The sequence below is a fragment of the Aquila chrysaetos genome, chromosome 8 (genome assembly GCF_900496995.4).
Source record: "Aquila chrysaetos chrysaetos chromosome 8, bAquChr1.4, whole genome shotgun sequence".
Classification (NCBI taxonomy): Eukaryota; Metazoa; Chordata; class Aves; order Accipitriformes; family Accipitridae; genus Aquila; species Aquila chrysaetos.
Window position 1 is genome coordinate 3,880,600 of NC_044011.1, and position 21,747 is coordinate 3,902,346.

Consider the following 21,747-nt stretch of genomic DNA (forward strand, 5'->3'; position numbering starts at 1 on the left):
TCACTGTCCTGTGAATTAGATCCACCCCTTTGCCCTGCATACATTTTGTGGCTTACTCGCTTCCCCCTACGTATCAATAAACATTATGCCCTGCCTCCGCAAGCAGATGCCGGCTCAATTCACTGCAGCCGGCGCAATGGGCAGGACCGGCATCAGAGCTGGGCTCGCTGGTGCAATACAAGGTCTGGTTTGGATCAACCCCATCTGCTGAGCTGTGATGTTTGGACAGCATAGTCCATACAAATGAATGAGCCCAACAAGACCTGGCAGGCTGGAGAGCCTAATGCAGTGAAACCAGGTGAGTCTTTTTAATTATTAGTTACCTTCCTTCCTCCACACACGATTTGTAAGACTAGCTTGAAAGGGTAAGCATTCAGGAACCCCACGTCTTTCAAATGCTACGGGAATTAGGCTTTTCAGAGCCCACATGGCACAGAAACTAGCAGAGCCCACACATCAGAGCAACAGTCTTTGATATGAACAACAAGAGCCCCTATTCCATCACTGACTGATAACATCAGTTCCCGCTGAGCATGTCCTGTCTGGGAGAATCCAGACACAGCCATGCAAACAGGAGCTAAGGATTGAAGACGGGAAAAAGATGAGTATGGGTAGTCCATAGGAGTCCCAGGAAGAACAGATGGTACATACAGAGATGTGTTTTTCACCCAGGTCGCTGTGGTCCTCCTCCCACAAAACAAGCCCTTCGGGGCTCTGGGTGTGCACCAACAGCCAGGCAGCATCTCCACAGCTCTCCTTCCCTGGCAAAGCTGGCTGCAGTCACACCTGATCTCGGGGAAAATACATGTCGGATGACCCCAGGGGCCTGACGTCCCTCCTGTCAGACAAGTTATTTCTCCTTTTTAGTTAAGGGCTTTTTAAAGGGCAGATCTGTGGGGACTGCCTGGAGATTTACACTGCCAGCACAGCAGGGACCGCATACAGACGGAGACCCCGGCAAGGCTCCAAGTGAGTTTCAGCCTCACCAAGTGCTTCAACTGTCCCCATCACGCAGGTGCTGCCGACTCCTCGCACCAACACGAAGGCAGCAGATTGACACCACAACAAAAGCCGCTTCCTGAGCAGCCCTGCAGCATTCATTGTCATAAAACAAACCCCCAAGCAGTCGCTGCTTTGCGGCGAGGGTCTTGTGATGCTCTTCGGGTTGTGGCCCCTTCCTTCCTAAGGTCGCCTTAGAAAATGAAAGCAGACTCCTCGGTTTCGCTTCCTGTTCTTGCTGGCCTCACTTCCCGATTCCCTCACCTCGGCAGGCTGCTGCTCTTTTCTGCACAGCGGGGCAATCAGATATGAAGCATTTTTAACTATACCAGACAATATTGGTGTTGGGGAGGGAGAAAACCCCCCAGCTTTTAAATGTTGGGCTTTCAGTTAAAAAGAGAACATTAAGCAAGAAGAATAATGATGTTCCATTTCTCTCCTTCCCTCCCAAAAATTGAAATTCGGGATTTTGTCTAAAGACAGTAGCACTCGCCGTTCTCTACTTACCCCCTTCTCATATGGGCACAGGAAACTCATTGATGTAGCAGAAACGGAGGGAGCATGTGCAAGCACAAGAGGTGCGAGATCTCCAGCCTGTTACACGATCGTTTTCTGATTTTGAGAGCAGAAACCAACAACCAGGCTATATATTACCGAACAGGCTGCAGCAACCTGACCCAGGCACCACAGTTCAGGGGGGGCGGGAAGCGAATCTGATCAGTATCAGATTCACGCAAGGGGAGAGAGAAGTTCGATACAGCTACGTTTCACAGAATGGCTGCTGCACACAAAGAAAAAGAATGGCAAACTCCTGCTTCCCTGATTAACATGCCAGGCTCTGCACACAGGGAAACCCTAGTGGTAACACACATGGGAAGAGGTTTTAAACGCTTTGAGCTTATCTTATCTGCCTGATACATTTCAAAGGTGCACAGCCCTGCACAAATGACGGTGCACACTTTCCCAGGGCATACCAGAAGAAGCAGCACTATAGAAACCCCAGCTTAAAATATCTCCAACTGTGAGGTTTCTGTAAGACAGATTAAAAAAAAAAAAAAGTCCCAAACATTGTCTCTTTGTCCCTAATGTTTAGCTAAAATCCAGCTGATTTTATGATTAGAGCTAGTTTCATGCCACTGGCACTGGAACCCTCCTTTCTGAATCACCCATACCCTTAATATACCTTTTGGGCAACACGCGCAAAAATCCTGTTTCTGAGCACAGTGACTCCTTACTGCAACACTCTCACTTCAAATCTCCATCTTTAAGCACAAGGGCTGTCTTTTCTCATTCCAGCTGCCAGCAGCCTCCCTTGACCAGCAGCCTAAACCGGCAATCTGTATGTATGGAGTTACCAGGGTTCAAGGATGTTCAGACCCCACAGTTAGGGGTAAGATAACCGTGAAGAGAAGAAAGGACCACAGGCTCTCAGCATATATAGCTGCCAATCATTATTACAGCTTTTTATTTGAAATTTCGAAGTGGCCAGAAGCCAGCCATCAACTTTGAGCGGTGGGGGGAAGCATCCTGCACTCCCCCTGGTGAGGCTGAGCAGCACTGCACAGCAGCACCGCAGAGCGGCACCCCACGCCAGCCTGGGACCAAGATGGTTCAGAGCGATCTGGAGACAGAAGCTGTCCAGACAGCTGGGTTCAGAGAGAAGCCTGCAGCATCTGGCAAGCGAAGCAAGAGCTAGGGAGATAGATACTGCCTGCAACCTACGCAAGGATGCTGCAGAGTTGCACTCGGTTGAGATCAACTACTTAAAAGTTCCTTCCAAGTCATGACCTGGTCCCTCTTGGGGCTTCTTTCTGCTGCTCCAGCACAGCAGCTCCGTGGGAAAATATCCCCAGCAGAGGAGCCAGAGAAGCAGCAAAAGTTGCAGCCAAAGCAGAGGATGCTACAGCTCTCTTGGGCTCCAAGGCGATGCAGCGAGAGCTCAAGAACAGCCGCTTTAATGGTGGCCCAAGGGCTGTTCCAGGGTGTATTGATGACTGCTGCAACACTTTAACTGGCCCTTAATTAGAAGCACGGAAAATGGCACACTGCCACCTGCACTTCCTCTCCTCCAAAGCGCAGATCTGGTCTTGCCACCGAAGAAACAATGCAACTGAGGAGCAACAAATAACCTTTTTTTTGTATTACACACACCACAACTTTCTTTTGCATTTCCATGCAAGCACGAGGCTTCTGTTACCAACCTGCCTTTTAGCTCCAGAAAGGACATTTATAGAGCCTAAAAATTCAAGCCAACAGATGCACGTAATAAAAACTGTTTTGGGAAAAAATCAGCAAGAATCCATATACATCCATACCATCCAGATGTCCAGTTTTGGACAAGACACAGAGCGCTAGGCAGAGATCAACAACAGAAGAACAAGTGACATGACAGCTAACCGTGCCAGCATTTCCTGAATATAATGCAACACACCCACACCCAAGCAATATTAAATCCAGAAGACATTGTTCCTAGTTTAGACTTTATTACCCTAATAGAAAGAGCCACAGTAGTGTAGTATAGCCAACCTCTTTAGAGATTTTTAAATTATATTTGCTTCAGAACTGGACTTGGACAGGAAACACACCTTAAGTCACCTTCCCCTCAGCTACACTATGCATGTAACACAAATTACCAGAAATAAAAAAGGCAGTAGAGGTTTTTAGCTGCATTTCTTTTGTGCATTGGTCAGTGTTTTGTGGCTGATCATTTCTAACCTTCAACCCAAGCCTCCATATTCCTCTCCCAGCCCCTGCTCAACCACCACCTACAGAAAGGCATGGTGAAGATTCAAGTCAGGACCACACACTCTGTATTTATGGAAAGCAGAATTACTATAGAGCTACTTACTTTTGAGAGGAGGGAGTAGGAGGGGAGTCCAGGAGAAAACATGCCATCATAAAAGTGCAAGATGTGAATCTCATGTTCACAACGCAAACGTTACCCCTGAACATACCGAGTGGAAAGGAGGATGAAGGCATCAGCTTTGGGAAGGACCTCCTCAAGTAAAGGTAACTGAGAGTTTCCAAGTTCCTCCTTTAGCAAAGGCAGGATTTTCAGGTTCTAATGCACACAAGGAGGGTGTCAGGACATAGCGGGAGTGGTTATTTCTGGTTCCACAAGACATTTTTGTTCTGGGACAACTTCACTTGTCTGGTTCTCATCTGTTCTGGAACAGCACACAAGCGCCACGCATGTACTTGTTTCATGTGCAGTGGTTTCTATTGCATCAGCTTGTTAACCCATTAATTCTTATTTGCTCATATTTTACATTAACAAATATTTCGGTATCTAGTTGACATAGCAACGAGCTATACCATGGCCTGGGAAAAGGTGATTACAGGGAAGGTTGTGGTTAGGGCCCGGGGAGGCCGGCATCTCAAGGGACCATGGCGGCATTCAAACCACTGCTTAAGTGACTGTGACACTGAAGACTAGGAGCTGCATAAACAGACCAAGCAGTACCAGGAAAAAATGAGCATTTCAGCAAGTGGTGTAGATGAATTTTATAGGAGCACTATTTCTGTCCTTTCCTAAGATAGTATGCTGGAAAAAAAAAAAAAGCCTGAAAATATTTGGAAATGCGGTTACCCATTCCCTTGGCGTACTCTGGGACAGCGAAGCTTATCCTGTCCCAAATCCCGAGTACGCTCAATGCAAGACTACCCGGTTTCCTCCACTTCTGCTGGGAGGCTTCAGTTCTGGAAGGGAGCTCATGATATCTCACATTTGTCTGAAGTCCAGAGGCCTTTCTTCTCCAAATTTCTGCTTTCTAAAAGGACTGGACAACACATTCAAAGGAGAAACAATTCAGGAACCTTTAACTGTTTCCAGGTATTTAGAATAAATATATTTTCAAGGAGCCTGAGCTTCACAAGCTAGACCTGGAGTACCCCACTTAGCAACCTGCTCTGGGGTATTCCCTATAGAGTTCCCAGCTGAAGTGAAACACAGCAGGCAATCAGACATTATCATACTAACCATCTCCTCCTGGTCTTGTTACAAACTGCCTTCTCCCCACCTGATGATGATCTACCCTGCTAAACAATGAAGAATCAAGAACATTTACAGACCAAGACCTGGAGTAAAGAACTCACCACCGCAGCTGAATCCAAATACAAACCTCAGCTCCTGCTCTCCATCAGTACAATCTCCACATGAAGAGCCAATAAACCAGTCACAGCTACTTTCCTGCAAGGTGAAATGAAGATGTTCCTATTTTTACAGACTAACAAGACAGACGGGAGCCATTCTACCTCTCTCTTTGAAGAGTGAAAATGGATGAATACGACCTTCCCCAGGGGCAGCCTTGTGGAGGACACACACTTACCTGATCCAAGAAGCAATGCTTCACGAATTGGACGCTTCTGCACCTGTCCTAAAGAATAAACTCCTGAAAGGAAAAATCTCCTCCTTCAGTTAAGGTCCTTGGTTAGAAGGAAAACTAGTTAATTGTCTTACTTATCTCGAGGCACCACTCATAGAGGAAGTAAGAGACACTGTGTCGCAAACAACCACCAAAAAGGCTTTCATATAAATGATAATTTTATTGTAAATAAAACGATACAATGGCCTGGCTTTGCACTGCAAGCCCCCGGTCGGTATATATAGACTACTGGTTCAAGGTCTTCTGCACAATCCAGGTTAAAGCAATTTCTCCCTGCTCTGCACAGTTTATGTCAGACAGGTATTGATAGTTATTAAAGTCCTTTTCCTCATTTCTGAACTGCCCCTCTAGGCAGATCTACGTTTTCTAACTGGGAAATTCAGAGCTCTTAGTCAGATTTGCTCCTAAACAAGGCTGGGGTTTAAAGACCTGAAGCCCAAACACCATTAAACCACAGAGGACATCTATTTTATTCTGAAAATTAAAGACAGACTGAATGCTCCCAGCTCCACGGGCAGGTACCAAGGTGACAGCCACAGGACCGTACATATTCAAATATATAAAACCTTTCCATCCAGCAGCTATTAACCTAAGCACCAATCACTGGGATCTCATTCAGCCCCCCCTGTACAGCTCTAAGTATCTGGCCTTTGCCTACTAGAGAAAGTGTATACAGCAGGAATATATATTTACTGAGGTTTCACAAGTTATCCTGGCTTTCTGGGCACTTGGAAATAACATGTGTCACCTGAGCAGGTACCAATTTCCCTCTTGGTCAATTTGTTTTGGTAATTAATGGCAAAGGGAACTGTTTGGAGCATCTTCAAGTCCATTGGAATACTACTCAAAAAAATATGAAAAAAATCCAAATTGCTGCAAGCTCTATCACCACTAGAATAGGCAAAGATCAGATTTACTGGAGAACAAGCAAATAACCTGGAATGCACAGAATCGTCACACCGAGACCAAAATGCCGATAGTTTGTTTCCTAACAAGCTCAGGGACAGCCAAATTCCCCATTCTCCCATCAGAGAGGAACTTGGGGATCTCAGATATTTTCCTGCTCAGCTTCAACTGTTTCAGAATAATGGGACTCCTTCAAGATATTTTTCTTCAAACAGAGTATTCTCCATTTCTGCAGCACCTTCCATCAAGGATCCCAATACTCGATATTCACTATATAGCCCTCCCTGGAAGGAATAGCAGAAAACACAACATGACATTTGGAATGGACACAATAGCTTATTGTTAGCCTGGCACTCCTCCTCCACTGTCCCCTAAATGAGTTTATTCCCATTTTTTTCCAATTCTGCCAGGATAAAGAGGCCAGATGTAATTCAATTTAGAAGTATAATTACATTTATGTCCACTTGAAACTTTTTTGCTGCCAGGGCCTTGTTAAGAGACTGTAGTATAAGTGTCAGCCCCAAGCTTAATCACCACAGCAGTGGACTTAAGAATCCAGATCTTCCTTTTCCATAATCAAGAGGGCTGTGAGGAAACAAAGAAAGCATTTTGGCTTGGCTCTACTCGTTATAAACCATCAGCAAATTCTCTGCAAAACCAGCTGCTTTTTTTCCTTTTTAAATTCATAAAGGCGTCAAATTTATTTCCCATCCTCCCCCCCTACCCCGTAACAGTCGAGTCGATATATATAAAAATCACCAAATATGATCTTTTACGATATAAATAAAAAAAAAAAGTATGAGGCATCACCGTTTACATGATGTAAAAAGAGCTAAAAAAGAGCGATATAAACTACATTCATAAAAGTGCATCTCCAAACATACAAGTAATGCTTTGGCTTGTTCCTGTGCCGAACGGGTGGCATTGGGTCAGGTACTGGAATACAAGAAGTCCAAGATGGCACCCCATGTTCTCTGTCACTGTACAATTGCTATTTACTTCCATTAATACAGACTGGAATACAAGTGTATACACAGAGTAGGCACATTTCAGCATAGGTGGTGGGAAGGACCAGAAGCTCTGGCGGGGAGAGGACTGAGCCCATCAGTCCATGATGCTCTTTGCTCTGCTCTGGAACAGCCTTCCATGACACATATGAGGTAAAAGCCACAACAGATCCTGAGGATTTAGTTGCTTTGAAACATTAAAAGTTACACCATTTCCTCATGCCCTATTCTCTCCCAAAACACAACGTGTGGGATAGCAAGGAAAGACCACGGAAAAAGGTCTCAGTTTGTTGAGGACAAGCCAAGGGTAGAGAGAAATCTATGCAGACAGGATCACTGCACTCTTGGTTGCTGGCTGTACGTCTGCAGGGTAAAGTGTGATGAATAGAAGATTCCAATCTTTGGTATATTTAGGTGCTAGTTGCAAGGCTTGAAGAGTGCTACCAGGCCCCACAGGAGTGCTGACCACCCTACTTCTGTCATCAAGACTACAGGAATGATTTCACATTCCTCTGCAGCATACACAGCCATTTACACCACAGCAAAGTGGTGTAAAATGCTCCCTAAAACAGAGTAGAAGTGTCATGCCCTCGCTTCCCTTCGGTGCAAGCGACAGTGAAGTGAAGGCCAAAAATCAGGCCATGTGTCTTGACAATCTGGAGTCAAGTTTCAGGTTTGGAAAAGATCAATAGAAGTGCTCTCACTAGAATTAAATAAATTATGGAACAAGGGCTTTCATAAAAGATATCCCCCTAAGTGCCTGCAACCTCAACAGTGCATCCTTGTAGTAGTGCAGGAGAGCCTGAAAGTGAAACCACTAGCTTGCTTTCACTGATTACACATTGCTCTGAGTTTGGCACAGAAAAAACTTCAGATTGTTAAACCCTTTCAGGGCTTTTGGTTGTTTGGGGTTTTTTAGGGTTCTTTTTTTCCTCTTTTAATTCAACACAGTATTTCTCACGTGTTCAAGGAGCTTGGTTTCATTAAAACTTGCCTTATCCTGCTATTAGCATTCACTTAAAAAACTGTTAATTTTACTGCATTATGAAAGCAATTTTCAAGTTTTTATGGGGGAGAAGAGTGGAGGTATGTGGAGCCTTAATACGGTTTCCGATACAAGAGCAGAACAACTTCAGCATTGCTCTACAGAACAGTATTTTAGCTAATAATACATTTGCTTTTCTTAGTTTCATTTCACACAGATAACTTATAATTACTCCAGAATCCCCAGCACTTAAAAACTGCTAGTCTTTTACGAGTAAAGTAAGGACTACTAGTGCCCCAATCAACATACAGTATTTGAGGCCAGTAAGCCATCAGGAACTCAGTTCTCAGAGATGTGGTACCTTTCAAAGGCAAAATCACTTGGATGCATTTTGCTGGTACCTGCATGGGAATCTCCAGTTAATTTTAGAAATATGCTAGCATTACAAATGTTCTCTCTGGTTCACTGTTTGACTTAACTCGTACAAAAGCTTATTTAAATAGGGCCATAACATTTTATGGAAATCTTAAATGAACACTTGCACACCTGTAAAACAAAACACACACACTGAAGGGTTGAGCTTGATTCTAACTTACTATGCACAAGTAAAACTAGTGTCCAGCAAATTCTCCCCATGAAAAACTTGATTTTCCATTAGGCCACATCCTCAAAGAAACACATAAGCTTTTCCTGAAGTAAATTCCTGGGCACCAGATGAACTATCTTTGGTTTAAAGGATGGTAAAAAGTTACCAGCCAAAAAGATAGGTGCAACAGAAAGCTGTTCTGCAGAACTCCCTTCGAGAAGGGTTTTGTTTAGACCCAGCAGTCCCAGGGAGATGAAGCAGGTGCACAGATTTGTTGGCTATTGAGGACACAAACTAATCGACACTGTCTTAATGCTAGGACAGATCAAGCCTTGGAAATCAAGCTCTGGATTTTCTAACATCAGTGGGAGAGCCCTTATCTTAGGCCCTGGAGTGATTGCATTCTGCTGAAACTTTTCTGATTATCCTGACATTTAGCTAGAAAGACCTCCCTCACCCCCATCCCAAAATCCATGGTTTCATTATAAAATAACACTATTCACATACTTTTGAATCAATATTTTCTGAACACCTTCAGATGCTGAATACTTAAGAAGAAAAATATATAATTATATAGCGAGCGCATGCTCAATGACACATGGCTTTTTGCTGGATTCATGTACTATAGATGCCTCTAAAGCCCTAGCAGTCTGGACAACAGCGACCCGCACGTAGAGAGCTGGTCTGGATGGCTGTTGCACGTTTCTGTTCTGAAGAGTGTAGCTCTTCCAGTTCCCACCTTGGTTCAGATTTCTTCTATGTTCAGTGAGACACTTCTTATATTCCCATTCTTGGGCCTACAGAAAACATGCAGCCAGCTGCAATTTCACATCAAGGTAACTAGGGCAAAAATGCAGCTCTGTTTGGACAGCTGTCGGTAGAATAAACATTAGTCCAGCAAACAAAGGTATCAGGCACAAGAGCAGACCCTAGGTTCCTTGGCATAATTTCCCCAAAGGACTAGGACAGCTGAGTTGGCATTTTGAAGATGCAGCACCACAACGGGCAGTTGCAACTAGACCAGACGGGGCACCGAAAGCCCAGCAGGAGCTGCTAGCAAGGGAGGTAATTCAGTACTGGAGCTGTGCAAACTGATGTCTGAGCAGCTCTTCAGCAGAGGGTCTGTGCCTGGCTTCCACAAAGATCTGCTTTAGAAAGTCCCGGCAATGTTCTGATATGTGGGAGGGGAGCTGGGGGTTGGTTGGTTGGGTGGCGATTTTGAAAATGGCTGCCATGGCTTCGTACTCTGCCCAGGGTGGTTTCTCTGTCAGCATTTCCACAACAGTACACCCGAGGCTCCTGGAAAAGGAGACAGGAAAAAAAAAGTGAGAATTGACTCACACAATAATGCACAGTGTTCAGAGAGAACTTCCAAGCAGCCAACATCAAGGTACAGCTCTGCTCTGAAAACAGCTATAAAATGGCTTTGTGCTCAGCAAACCCCATGTGTGCACAGATTCTGAGCCAGACCTGCCAACGTTGCTGCTTTTACTACTGTCGGGCTAGCAGTAAAGTGCTGAGACAGGGAGGCTGGTTTCCACTGTGGTTCTCGCTGCACCAAAAACTGTGAAGTGTCATCTGTCTGGCTCTCCTTAGCTCAAATTCTACTCAGTAAACATCTGCATTAACAAACAGGGGACAAGAGGTGCACACGAGATGTCCCTGAAGGTGCCGTTTGACCTCAGTGGTATTTTGGGTGCTGCTGCTACTGTTACATCGCAAAGGCACTTGCTGAGTTGCAAGGTAGAAAACATACTTTTTAACCAAGGTCCAGTGAATCAGAGCTGCTTGACCTCACAAAGCCATTTCAGCAAAATCCCTTTTCAGTGTACAGCCTCAGAATGCCCACGTGCAAAAAAAAAACCCCTAATATCTCCACTTCGCAAGAAACCAAGCACTGTAGACAGTCAAAAAATAATTAAAGTCTTAACAGCTCCAAACTGAGAAGGCAGTAAGTTAAAACGCCAGTAGGGCAGATACATCAATTAAGTTAAGGCAAAACACTCCTAGTAAAGTTAATGGGGCTCTGCAGGCTACTTCAAGGCAAGAACGTGATTATGGGGACAGACATGGCTGAGCCACCTTTCTGAAGCAAGCGTGACACCAATACTTTCACAGGGAAGATGGGTTTCTCTAGTACTGCAGTGATTGGTTTTTGTTCAAAAAGGATTAATTGCTTCCTCCAGGCCACAGATGAAGCAGAAGCAGTTAGTGAACTTCTCCTATCAAGTCCTGTGTTTTGATCACATCGTTCCATTAAAAAGGCAAAACTGCCTCTTCTACCTTTAAACTAAACCCTCTTTTGAAGTGAAAAGCAAAGAAAAGACATTTTCAGAGGCAGACTTGCATCAATTGCCAAGATGAGGAAGGAAAGGAATTAAATCCAGTGAATATGCAAGAAATGACTTCTTGACAAGGTTTAAAATCCAACGTGAAAATTTTACACTGGTTTCCAGCCATTTAAGACTTACTAGAAGAGAGTACAGAAAATGCAAACCATGTGTGCTGAAGTGCTGGGGGTTTGCTCAAGAGCAAGCAGGGATATATTATTGTTTAGACTGATTTATACCGTTTTAGCAGATCCGGTTTCTTTAAGATATTCAGCAAACAGCAGGAATGTTTTTCATGTCAAGTCACTCCAGCAATAACAAATAGCTCACATATTCTGCTATTTAGGAAAAAGAAAATTGGAGAAGGGCCTGCAGCAGTGGCGGAAAGCCAGGTGGATAGATTTGTTACGTCTTTGAGCCTTTCGGCCATACGCGTCCACCCTGGGACTAACGCTGCACTGGAAAATTCTGACCCCCCCCTAAATAATGATCAGGATTGTAGGAACTGGAGCCCAGCCAACAGCAGCGTCTCTTTGATGGGAATGGACCGATGTCAGCACCAAGAGGAAATCCACAACTGCATCAACCCAGGGGGAAGGGCACGTGCTCCATTCTCTCCCCCAGCATCCCAACTGGGAGAGTCTGCAGAACTTAACTCTTTGCATACGAGACACGTTTCAGCTACCTTTCCACTCACTGCTTGTACAGGAAATAGCATAGGCCTTGCTTTACTGTGGAGAGACAAACATACCTTTTGTTGCTGTCATTTAGTTTAGTTTTATAATCTCACCTTTTTAAGGCTTCCAAAACCAACATTTTGACACAGGACCATTTTGCTCTTTCCATTTGATAGAGGCTGTTTCTTGGCTATGCCAATAATAGCATGGCTACAGTTTCCATTCATGCATACTTGAGATCACCTCTGATCTGACCTGTATCTTTTGTGTTATTCCAGGTTTGGGCATCCTTCCTTTAAAGCTCAAATTCTATTCCTTTCATTTCCAGTGTGTTATAAGCATACCTCTCATCTTATAACCAAATGAATGGACTCTCCCTAAACAACCTTCAGTCTCTCTTACAAGGTATATAAGAAGGATGGAAACCTTGCACCAGTCAGAAAACAGAAAATCAGCTATCAGTTCGAGGGAGGAACGAGTGGGAATTGTTCCTGAAAAACTAAACGAGCAGTTGTGTGTTGACATTGCAAAGCACAGCCTGCAGCAGGTCATGTCTTGAGTTCAAATCAACTGCTTCAGCTCGCCTTAAACTTTTGATCCAGACAAAATCTGCTTTTGGATATATGGACGACAGAATGTATATGTCTTATCTTGCTCCAGAAAAGCTGTAAATTGATCTATGGACAGAAAGTTAAAGCCTCACCATACGTCTGCTTTTCTTCCATAGCCTTCTCCGCTGATCACCTCTGGGCTCATCCAATATGGCGTGCCAGTGACAGAGCGGATGCCTGTTCCAGACATACAGATTGTCTGCAGCCGTTTGCTGGCCCCAAAGTCCCCAAGCTTCACATTCCCAGCAGAGTCACGGAGAATATTGGCTCCTGGACAAAAAACAAAGAATGGAGACAGCTGTTTTCATGCAATCCAGCTGCTGGATCCGCAGCCTACAGAGCTGACATCCAACCCAGAAATACCCATGCTCATGGTATGGCTTTTTCCCCATTAAGCCTCAGGTGACCTGCTAAACATCATTTCTTTAATTCAGGCTGTAGACAAGCCAATTGCTAATGGCTGCAAATGGGAAAAACTTCAGGGAAAAAACACAAGGAAGTGAAGGGGGAAGGGAAACGAGAGCTGAGTCAGCACCGTCATTGTTACACTGCCTGTAAACAGCTCAGCCTATGCAGGGCCCCCAGGCCAATGGCTTAGATAGTACATAGCTGTGTAGAAAAGGATTTTATTGGGATGCTGCTTTGGTGAGTATAACCATTGCTTTCTGGTCAGCTGGGTAACAGATGTAGCTGGTTAAACCACTTTGAACTCCTACAATAAACAAGTCCATCTCCACTTTACTTGGTCAGGCATCCTGAACACGAAACACCAGGGAAAAAAGCAAAACTTAAGAGCTTAGCTTGAATGTGGAAACAAACTAAGGCTTAGACAGCAAAAAAAATTCTTCTTTCAAAGCCGCAATAAGATCAAGAAACCTGTGTTGCTATTATCTGGTACGTGCTTATGTGAAATCCTTCTGCCCTCAAATAAAATGCACTTGTGCTGGGACATAGCTTTATCACTTCCCCACTGAAGAGCTGAACTCAGCGTAACAAGTCTGTCCATCCAGCACCCTGGAGGCAAGTTAACAGTTTGGCTTAGATGGGTGCAAACTAGTGAATAACTCACCAGGTAGGAAATCATTTGGTAAAGAGCACCACATGAGCAGCATACAAGGTGTTATTCAAGAATCAGCAGCTCATTTCCCTTTGCCAGCCTAGGGGGGATGCAATGAAGATTTATAGGCAGGAACAAGAGAGTATTTTTCCTGCAGCAAGCAACCCTCCTGGTCCCTCTAGAGCACAGAAAAATTTGTGCGGTGTCTGCCACATCTGTTGACATTAACTCTTAAGGAGACTGGCTGGCACCATGGGGTTATACGGGGAAGAGGAAGATTAAGGACTAATCAGAGGCTCTACATGGAAGATTGGAGGTTTCTTACAGAGGAGGCAGGACAGTCACAAGAACCTGAGCTAAGCACGATTGTCAAGAGCAGGCATGGAGCTCTTATGGCAATTGGTACGCCTACCACCTGAGAAACACTACTTTGGCCGAGCAGAGAGGAAATCAGAAGGGAATCCACAGGGAAATGAGCGTGCTTCGGGGGGGCAGTGAAAGTCAGGTGGCAACTCAGCCTCATTTTGCTAGGCTGTGAGAGAAAGATGAGGATTTACAGAGGAGTGTTCCTAAGAATTAGAGGCTTCCAGTCTTTCTTACCATAACCAAACGGCCATGCTCTCGGGTCCTGTAGGGAGAACAGCCCAACTTCCCATACCCAGCCCAGAACATGACATTCCCTAAGCCCTGCACATGGATGTAAGACCAAAAAGGGATGACTGAGCAAAGCAATGTTCAGAAGCCCCATCCAGGATGCTCAATTCTTAACACTTGTCGTCTTCTTTCAGAGTTCCTTTAGCACGTGGTAGATACATAAATCATCAGCTGATCTCACCCTTTATGTCCCTGTGCACAATCATGTTGCTGTGAAGGTACGAGACTCCCTCGAGAATCTGGCGAGTGTATTTCCGGGTTACATTTTCCGTGAGAGCACCATACGCCTTCAGCTGGTCTTTCACTGACCCCTGCACCGAAAGCAAACAGAAGGGATTGGCAAAGAAATGACAAACCACAAATCTTGCAGTCTCCATTCAATTCCCACGAGCTGTGACCGTTTTATACACCCAGCCGGCACAGTAATGAATTCTTGCCTCTTCTAAAGCCTTTTTGTGAGGCGCTCAGAACATCTTGCCCAAAGAAGCCCCTTTTAAGAAAAGCAAGGACACGCTTTACAGCAAAAATAGCTTAAGGAGGTTCTGTCTGTTTCCTCCATCCTTGAGCTGTGCTGGTACAACTGTTTGTGAAGACAAGCAATGAAATAGTTCAGTAGACTGATCCGGGTCAAAAGCCTCCCTTTTTGCAGGGTCAGTTTTAGCCTAATTTCCTGTACTATATGACTCTGCTAATTCAGTTAACCTGATTTACAAGTTGGGCCAAGTCCTTTGAAGTACTTTAGCAGAACAAATTTAGACTGAAGAAAAGAACTGACTTTAGTGACTAATGAAGAAAATGTATTTCAAGTACAAGACACTTAAGAAAAAAAACCCCAAAGAGGTGATTTGGGCATAAATTAAAAGAAAGTGGTGGCATTATAACCCAATATGAGAAAGGGGCACACCAGAGAGTATAAAGTGGATTACATAGTTAGGGTAATCACAGCAACTAATAAACCAACTAACAAAACCACCCATCTCACTTTATGATCTGTGATTGTGCTGCTTGTGTCAGCTCTTACCCCTGGCATGTACTCCATGAAGATGGTTAATGTCTTCTCTGCTCGATCCCGTAAGCAGCCGTAATACTGAACAATACGTTCGTGCTGGAGATTCTTCAGCAGCTGAATTTCACACTCCAGGGCACTCACTTCCTATGGATGTTGAAGGAGAAAATAAGGTTCCGGCTCCAGGAAATATTCCATGCTAATAAATTCGTCCCTGTCACTGGCAGGATGAGACCACTACTACACTGAAGAAGTCTAATCCATGGCATTGGTTCACCTACTTCTTGGAAAAGGCAAACATTATCAATGCCTCATGTTAATCCTTACTGTATAATAGGCAGGTAAGTATTGGTGCAGAAGCTTTGATAGAACACAGGCAGTATTATTATATGGATTTAGTACCAGAAAAACTTTCTTTCTTGTCTTGATTCTGTCAGCTGAATGGCTTTAGCCAAGCTGGTTGAAAGCATTCTTCATGCACAACACAGATATAACCTTACTTCTCACCACTAAGCTGAGGGCAGTGAGTGTTAATTTCAGTTATGAAAAAGCTCTGAATACGCAGTTGCAGAATTGCTAGAAATCTTTCTGTAGGAACCTCAACCCACTAGAGAACAGGACTACAGGGGCTAAGAGTTCCTAAACTTCTTTTGTCACTCAGTCCTGTTCTGATTGACACTCATGATTTTACTTTAATCAACCCTAGAAATGGCTTCCTCTCATTTACTTCAAAAAATCTGCAGCTATGCACATGAAACCGATTCTCTGCTTTATTCTTGCCACAGACAACAGGGTATCATAGTGCAAAGACAAAAAGGCTATCCAACAATTTCAGACTGAATCAGAGATGTTTGTTGCCCACAAAAAGTATCAGGTTCTTGCTGATCCAGGGAATGAACAGGAGGAACATCAAAGGTACTGGAGCACGAGGGTTTATGGAAAAAGGAATGATGGTTTCCCCAAAATTAGTCTTCACTTAACTCTCTCCATTCCTGCCACTGGAAGGTGCCAGGTTCACTTCTCTTGCTCTGGGAGAGGACGCAGCTCCTCAAGAGCAAGGACCTGGCTGCCAGAGAGAACCAGAGGAAGTTGCTTAATCGGGCCAACTGATAGTTTAAGGCTTGGAGTTTCAGTGCCTTCAAAATACGTTCCAGCCTGTTCTTTCTTAGCTCAGAGTTAACTGTCTGATTTACAGCAGAGACATGGTATAACTTAGAACTTACCAAGTTAGGGCTTATCTTGGCACCAATATCCCATATAAAATTAGAATAATTAAATCTTCACAGATCAGTTATTCCAGCTCAAAGTGAATTTGTTCAATGTTGGGAAACTGGTACATTGTTAAAACACTAGAAAAGAACCTAACCACCATTCTAGCTGCATCCACTGTGCAGGCAGTCTTCTGCTATCCTGTAATGTCAAGGTGCCCCTTCCCATCTCCACTGTTTCTAACGTGTCGTCACATCACTGTTCTTGATTAATTTACACACCACAGGTCGGTTTATTTTGACGACAGGGAGAATTCAGAAGCGGAAACCAGTAATTAATACACTTGATACAGGGCCTACTATATAAGCCCAGAAAGTGGGTTTTGCAAGTGCACGCAGCTTTTTTTGTTTAAAGAAGAAAAAAAGTCCTACTCTTTCTGGGTTTAGTTTCATTCACATCCATGTCTAACCAGGAACACAGGGCAGTCTAGTATTCCTCAAGTAACCTGGCAACAAACCAAAAAGCTGAGAAAGGAGAGCCAAAAATGAAGCCAGAAAATGGATTTTAGTTTCAGGCTGAAGTTAATAATACGGAAAAGTAATTTTTAAATGACTCCTATTCCTCTCCACATGACTGGAAACCCTAGTATAAACTGAATAAGATGCCAGCATTCAAGGACAGACAGATACAGGCACTTTACAGGATCTTACAGAATTTTAGAAGCTGCAATGAGAATTACCTTGCTTGTTTCAGGACTCTCTGGATCAAACTGGACCTGCTTAGCTGCAAGCTCTCTGCCCGTGTCCACATCATAGCACAAATACACACGACCAAAGGCACCCTGGCCCAGCAGTTTTCCTCGTCGCCAGTTTATTGGAGCACTCGGAGCTAAAAAAGGAATGGTAATAATTTCTCTTTTCATGATACTATTTAAAGATAATTGTGATCTTTTCAAAGATCAATCTTCATCATACTGGGATTGAAACAGGTACCTTGCGGTTGAAGAAACAGACATGAAGCACTCTCCCAGTATAAGGGAGTTAGTGGCAGCTCTCTGAACAGAATCCAACCATTCAGACTCTCAGGCCCTGCTGACTGGTGTCCCATTAAAATGAAACCACAAAACATTTTGCAAAGATATACTACAGACAAGTTATTCGATGAGGTTGATGAAATTTCATTCCACCAGCAGGGTGGATTCTACAACATCGCTATCTTAAGAGATGGTGTAGCAATTAAACAGCATCTTCCAACGCTTGATCTGTAGTTACTACATGCATTAGACGAAGAAAAGCTGGATCAGCCTTGCTAAATCAATCCCACCCAGCTAGGAATGACTGTTAAGCTTCTGGGGCAACTTGAAGGACATTAATTCTGAGTTCTTTGCCAACCGTTGGTTAGTTTGGGGTTCCTTCTCCTGGGGGAAGGATTTCACTGCAAGGCTATCTCTACAGCAGAGAAATTAGAAGTCATCAATTCCCTACTAGACAGTGATAAGGTAGGGGCAATAATGTAAGCACAGTGCGGGTATCTTCTTTACCTGCTGAACAATCAGACTCTAATAAAAATACACCCGAGAACCAGCTAAAGCAGCCACCTCCAATACCCCAGCAGGAGGTTACGTCAGCAGGGAATTATGAGTTCTCATTGTTCTACTGCACTGGCGAGCACATTGCACAAGCAGCAGTCTCCTGACCCAGAGATTTAACACCTGAGCCCAGTTTTCCAGACTGCACTTAATGCCAAAGCGTATTACTCAAAGACCAGTGCTTTAGCTCTAACTTTGAAAACGACACTACCAGACTCATGGAGTGCAGTGCATCCAATTACGTTGTATCTAATGAGAAACTCTTAAAACAAAGACAGGAACCAGCCATCTGGACAGTGTGAAAATAACAGAAGAGTTGAGAGATCAGCTTTGCCATGTCTAATTTAATCAGATTTACTGCCAGTCAGTGTTTTAGTGTGTTGCTTACTCTGCTGCATTAATGTCTTCATTTTGATCCTTAAATTACTGTAGGGAATATCTGAAGTTCATCAGTAATGATTTAGGTTCCATTTCTTTTTTTTATAATAGAAAGTTGCCCAAAAAGCAACTCAGGGATGCTATTAATACAGAAGTAAATCTTTCTACTAAGGAGCAAGTGAAATATATATAGCCCTTAACTAGTGAAATAACTGTAATCCACAAGCTTGACTACAAACATGAATGTATCAAGAAAATAAACAAGCTTGTCTGACTGTTTTAAGAACCCTGTAGATCATCTAGATCCAATCAGCTTAAAGGTTTTTTTTACTTCTTAGCTGAATTTCCAATGCTTTCTAAAGGAAAGGCCAGCTCCCAGTGCAAGGCTACATATTCTTAAAAGAAAAAGAGGACCTGTCTTTTAGGTGAGACAGACTGGTCTCAAAACACAGCCATGTAATTATGTGGTTTTGAATGGCTTGTTAAAATCAAGCTATGGTAATATATTTGGTCTGGAGTTCATCTCTAAAAGCCTTTCTTGCCCATAACCCCAGGAGGCTTTTCCCCAGTTATCATCAGGGTGACTGCTCACATTTGGTGGGAATGTTCCTCTCCTGCACACCAAGGGCATTTTCACTGTCAGCACTCCGCAGGCGCCCCCGGGGGTCCAGGTACTGCAACGCCAGGCCCAGGTTTTCTCCGTTGGTGCTTAAGGAACGACTTGAAGGGACCAAGGTGAAAAGATTCCCTTGGTGACGCCGTATCCGGGGAAATGTCCTCCGGCCTGAAGAAAAAAGTAAAATTTTTAAATAACATGCTTACAAGTGGAAGGTAATGGCTGGAGGTTGAGCAACAAAGAGAAGGGAGAGAAAAAAAACATGTGTTCTGGTCTGTTCCCATGGAGTAGAATCTACTGCCAAGCAGACAAGATGCAAAAATGTAACAGCTCAGGGGTGATGCTGCTTGAGTTCAGTACAGCTTTGGATCATTCCCAAAGTAGAAGGGAGAGAACACTTTGCAATGCCCTCAGTGCAGTAGTGTAAGATCTAAGCTTGCCTTCCAAAGCAAAAATCTGGTTTACAGGCTACCACACAAGCTCTGAGGCTTGTTAACAACTACACAGACAGAATGACTTTCTAGATAACGTGCCTGGACTTGCAAATAAAAACCATAAAACAAAGATTATGGCAACTTGCACCTCTTATGAAACATTGAGAAATTAATTTGCATAAAGCCATCTGATGAGCAGAGATGTGATTCTTTAAGTCACTGGTATATTTAGAAGACCCAGAAGCAAGTTTGCATTGCGAATTAGCAAAGCGTAATGAATCCCTGAGGTAGCAACCCACTATATATGACCAAGGCTAATAACTATGTCCACTGCTCAACCCTAGCAGTCACTGATCAGCCTGGATATCCCCCAAAAGGACAAAGTAAACAAAGAATTACAAACAGCTGTCGTGGGATGCTATGAAAATGTGGCAACATGCATGGTAGCATTAACTCCAGCACTAACTGCAAGGACCAGGGCAATTCCAGACTCTTCAACTAGGAGTTATGCTCACCCATGGAGTTTGCCATTGCCTCACCTGCTTTTTCAAGCCTGGAATTGAAGGTCTGAAAACAACTCACCATCGTTGTAGTCTTTGTGCTGCATGGAGACATTGTAGCGCCGAGGGTAAGTCCCACCTTTCCCCGCTTTGTCATAGATCTGATTCTCACGGTCTGGAAGGAGATGCAAAGAGAGAACTGAGGCTCTTTCAAAAAGTATACGTTCTAATGACAGAATTTTCCTGTAACAACAGTGGGTTTTAGGAAGAGGTAATAAATAACTTCATAACTTTTCAATCAACGTATCCCCAGTTCTTCTATTTATACAATCCCAGCAAGCATGGAGGGTAGCCAGCAAACAGCAGAAAATGTCTGGATCAAATAATCTTTATACTGGACACTGACATACCTGAGAACTCCTGTCTATTATCAGGAAAGCTTTGTGCCCTTGACATCCGTGACTTCCGAAAAGAAGGACTATTAAAGAAAGAAGGGAAGAGTAAGTTTTGCTATCTACTGGAGTAAAACCTACAAGGACTTTAAATACAAGCTAATGTATTTGTACATCAGTAATGGTGATTCTCAAATCCAGGTCCCTGCAATAATTTCATGCTACATCTGCAAAGCTGAAGTCAGGCTAAGTCCCAGCTAACCAACTGTTTCCCAATGCGGGCAGTCATCCTTTCTGTTCAGCTTGTGGCACTTATTCAGTGGTTCCCCAACCTCTGGTTTGAGACAGTGTGCTTCCTTCAGCCATGTGAAGTGGAAGGTTAAAATCAAGGCTAAGAGGAAGAGCAGAACTGGGTACCACTTGCAGCACGCTGCTCACAGGGCAGTAGAGAACAGGGACCACTGTCCCAAGTAGTTTACCATGAGTGGTAAGAGTTCCTCTCATGAAAGCTTCTGTGCACTTTCCTCTCTACCAGCAGCAGATGAGCATAAACATGAACATTGCTTTTAACACTGATCCCTTGCGTTTCTCCCCAGTAAGCGGGGCTCCTCCGGCAAGCCTAAGTATGGCCCCTTGTTTGGCAGAAGGCCTTTAACATCTCTCAAGAGATTACACAAACTCAATCTGTGCCAAAGCCATGTTATTTGCACTTTTTTTTTTTTGTTAACCAGTGTAAATGGAGCGAGCCTGATACAGCTTTCAGACTCCCGAATGAGATTCCTTTCCTACTACACAAAGAACAACAGCTTCCCCAGATGATGCCCACTCCTACAAGGAATAACTGGGAAGGCTTTCTGCCCCTCCCCCCCGTCCTCCACTTAGGGCAGGGAAAGGGGAGAGGACAGGTAACAAATTAGCAATCCTTACCCCCAGAGGAATGCATGCATTCACACCGGTTAACTGTAAGTGCATCCTTGTGACTCCATAAACTGGAGGAAGTGACTGGCTACAAAACCAAGCCTCAAGTGCTTGACATAAAAGCATGGAGGAATCAGCTTGTTGGAATCTTAAAAACATGCTGAAGCACAATATTACAGGTGCTGGGAAGCCATAGTTGCTATTCAAGTTAATAGGACCTACGAGTGCCCACCAACACCTCAAGCAACACCAACAGCAAAGAAAGGGAAGAAAAATATCTAGAGCATCAGACTATGACAAAATCTTCACCAAAGGAAAAGCCCCTCTATTTACCTTTGGAATTAATATTATATCTTGCAGGACATGGGAAACTAGTGTAATGATATATTTCTGTAACCTTAGAACAGGTTGGGTTTTTTTTTTTTAAACGAACAAGTAGAGCCTTGTCTAAAAGAGATTTAAATACCCTGCAGCCAGATGTTCTTAGAGTCTAGGCTCCACACAGATGG

General features: G+C 43.8%; 1 protein-coding gene and 1 long non-coding RNA gene across 3 annotated transcripts in view; one reads left to right on the forward strand and one right to left on the reverse strand.

The window, feature by feature from the left end:
* The first annotated feature begins 1,967 nt into the window (after positions 1–1,967).
* LOC121233469 lies at positions 1,968–21,562 on the forward strand. Its single transcript, XR_005932948.1, has 3 exons — positions 1,968–2,057; positions 19,169–19,174; positions 21,553–21,562. It is a non-coding gene; the product is annotated as an uncharacterized LOC121233469 (long non-coding RNA).
* The window catches only part of MAP3K3 (mitogen-activated protein kinase kinase kinase 3), a 40,741-nt gene continuing 24,518 nt past the window's right edge, over positions 5,525–21,747 (reverse strand). For both annotated transcript variants that reach the window (XM_030021506.2, XM_030021505.2), the window contains exons 10-17: positions 20,339–20,406; positions 20,011–20,103; positions 18,971–19,162; positions 17,152–17,300; positions 15,219–15,350; positions 14,379–14,508; positions 12,579–12,756; positions 5,525–10,167 (exon numbers count right to left, since the gene is read on the reverse strand). In XM_030021506.2, coding sequence (XP_029877366.1) covers positions 9,939–10,167; positions 12,579–12,756; positions 14,379–14,508; positions 15,219–15,350; positions 17,152–17,300; positions 18,971–19,162; positions 20,011–20,103; positions 20,339–20,406 — 1,171 coding nt within the window. In that variant the 3' untranslated portion in view covers positions 5,525–9,938. The remainder of the gene's footprint in view (positions 10,168–12,578; positions 12,757–14,378; positions 14,509–15,218; positions 15,351–17,151; positions 17,301–18,970; positions 19,163–20,010; positions 20,104–20,338; positions 20,407–21,747) is intronic.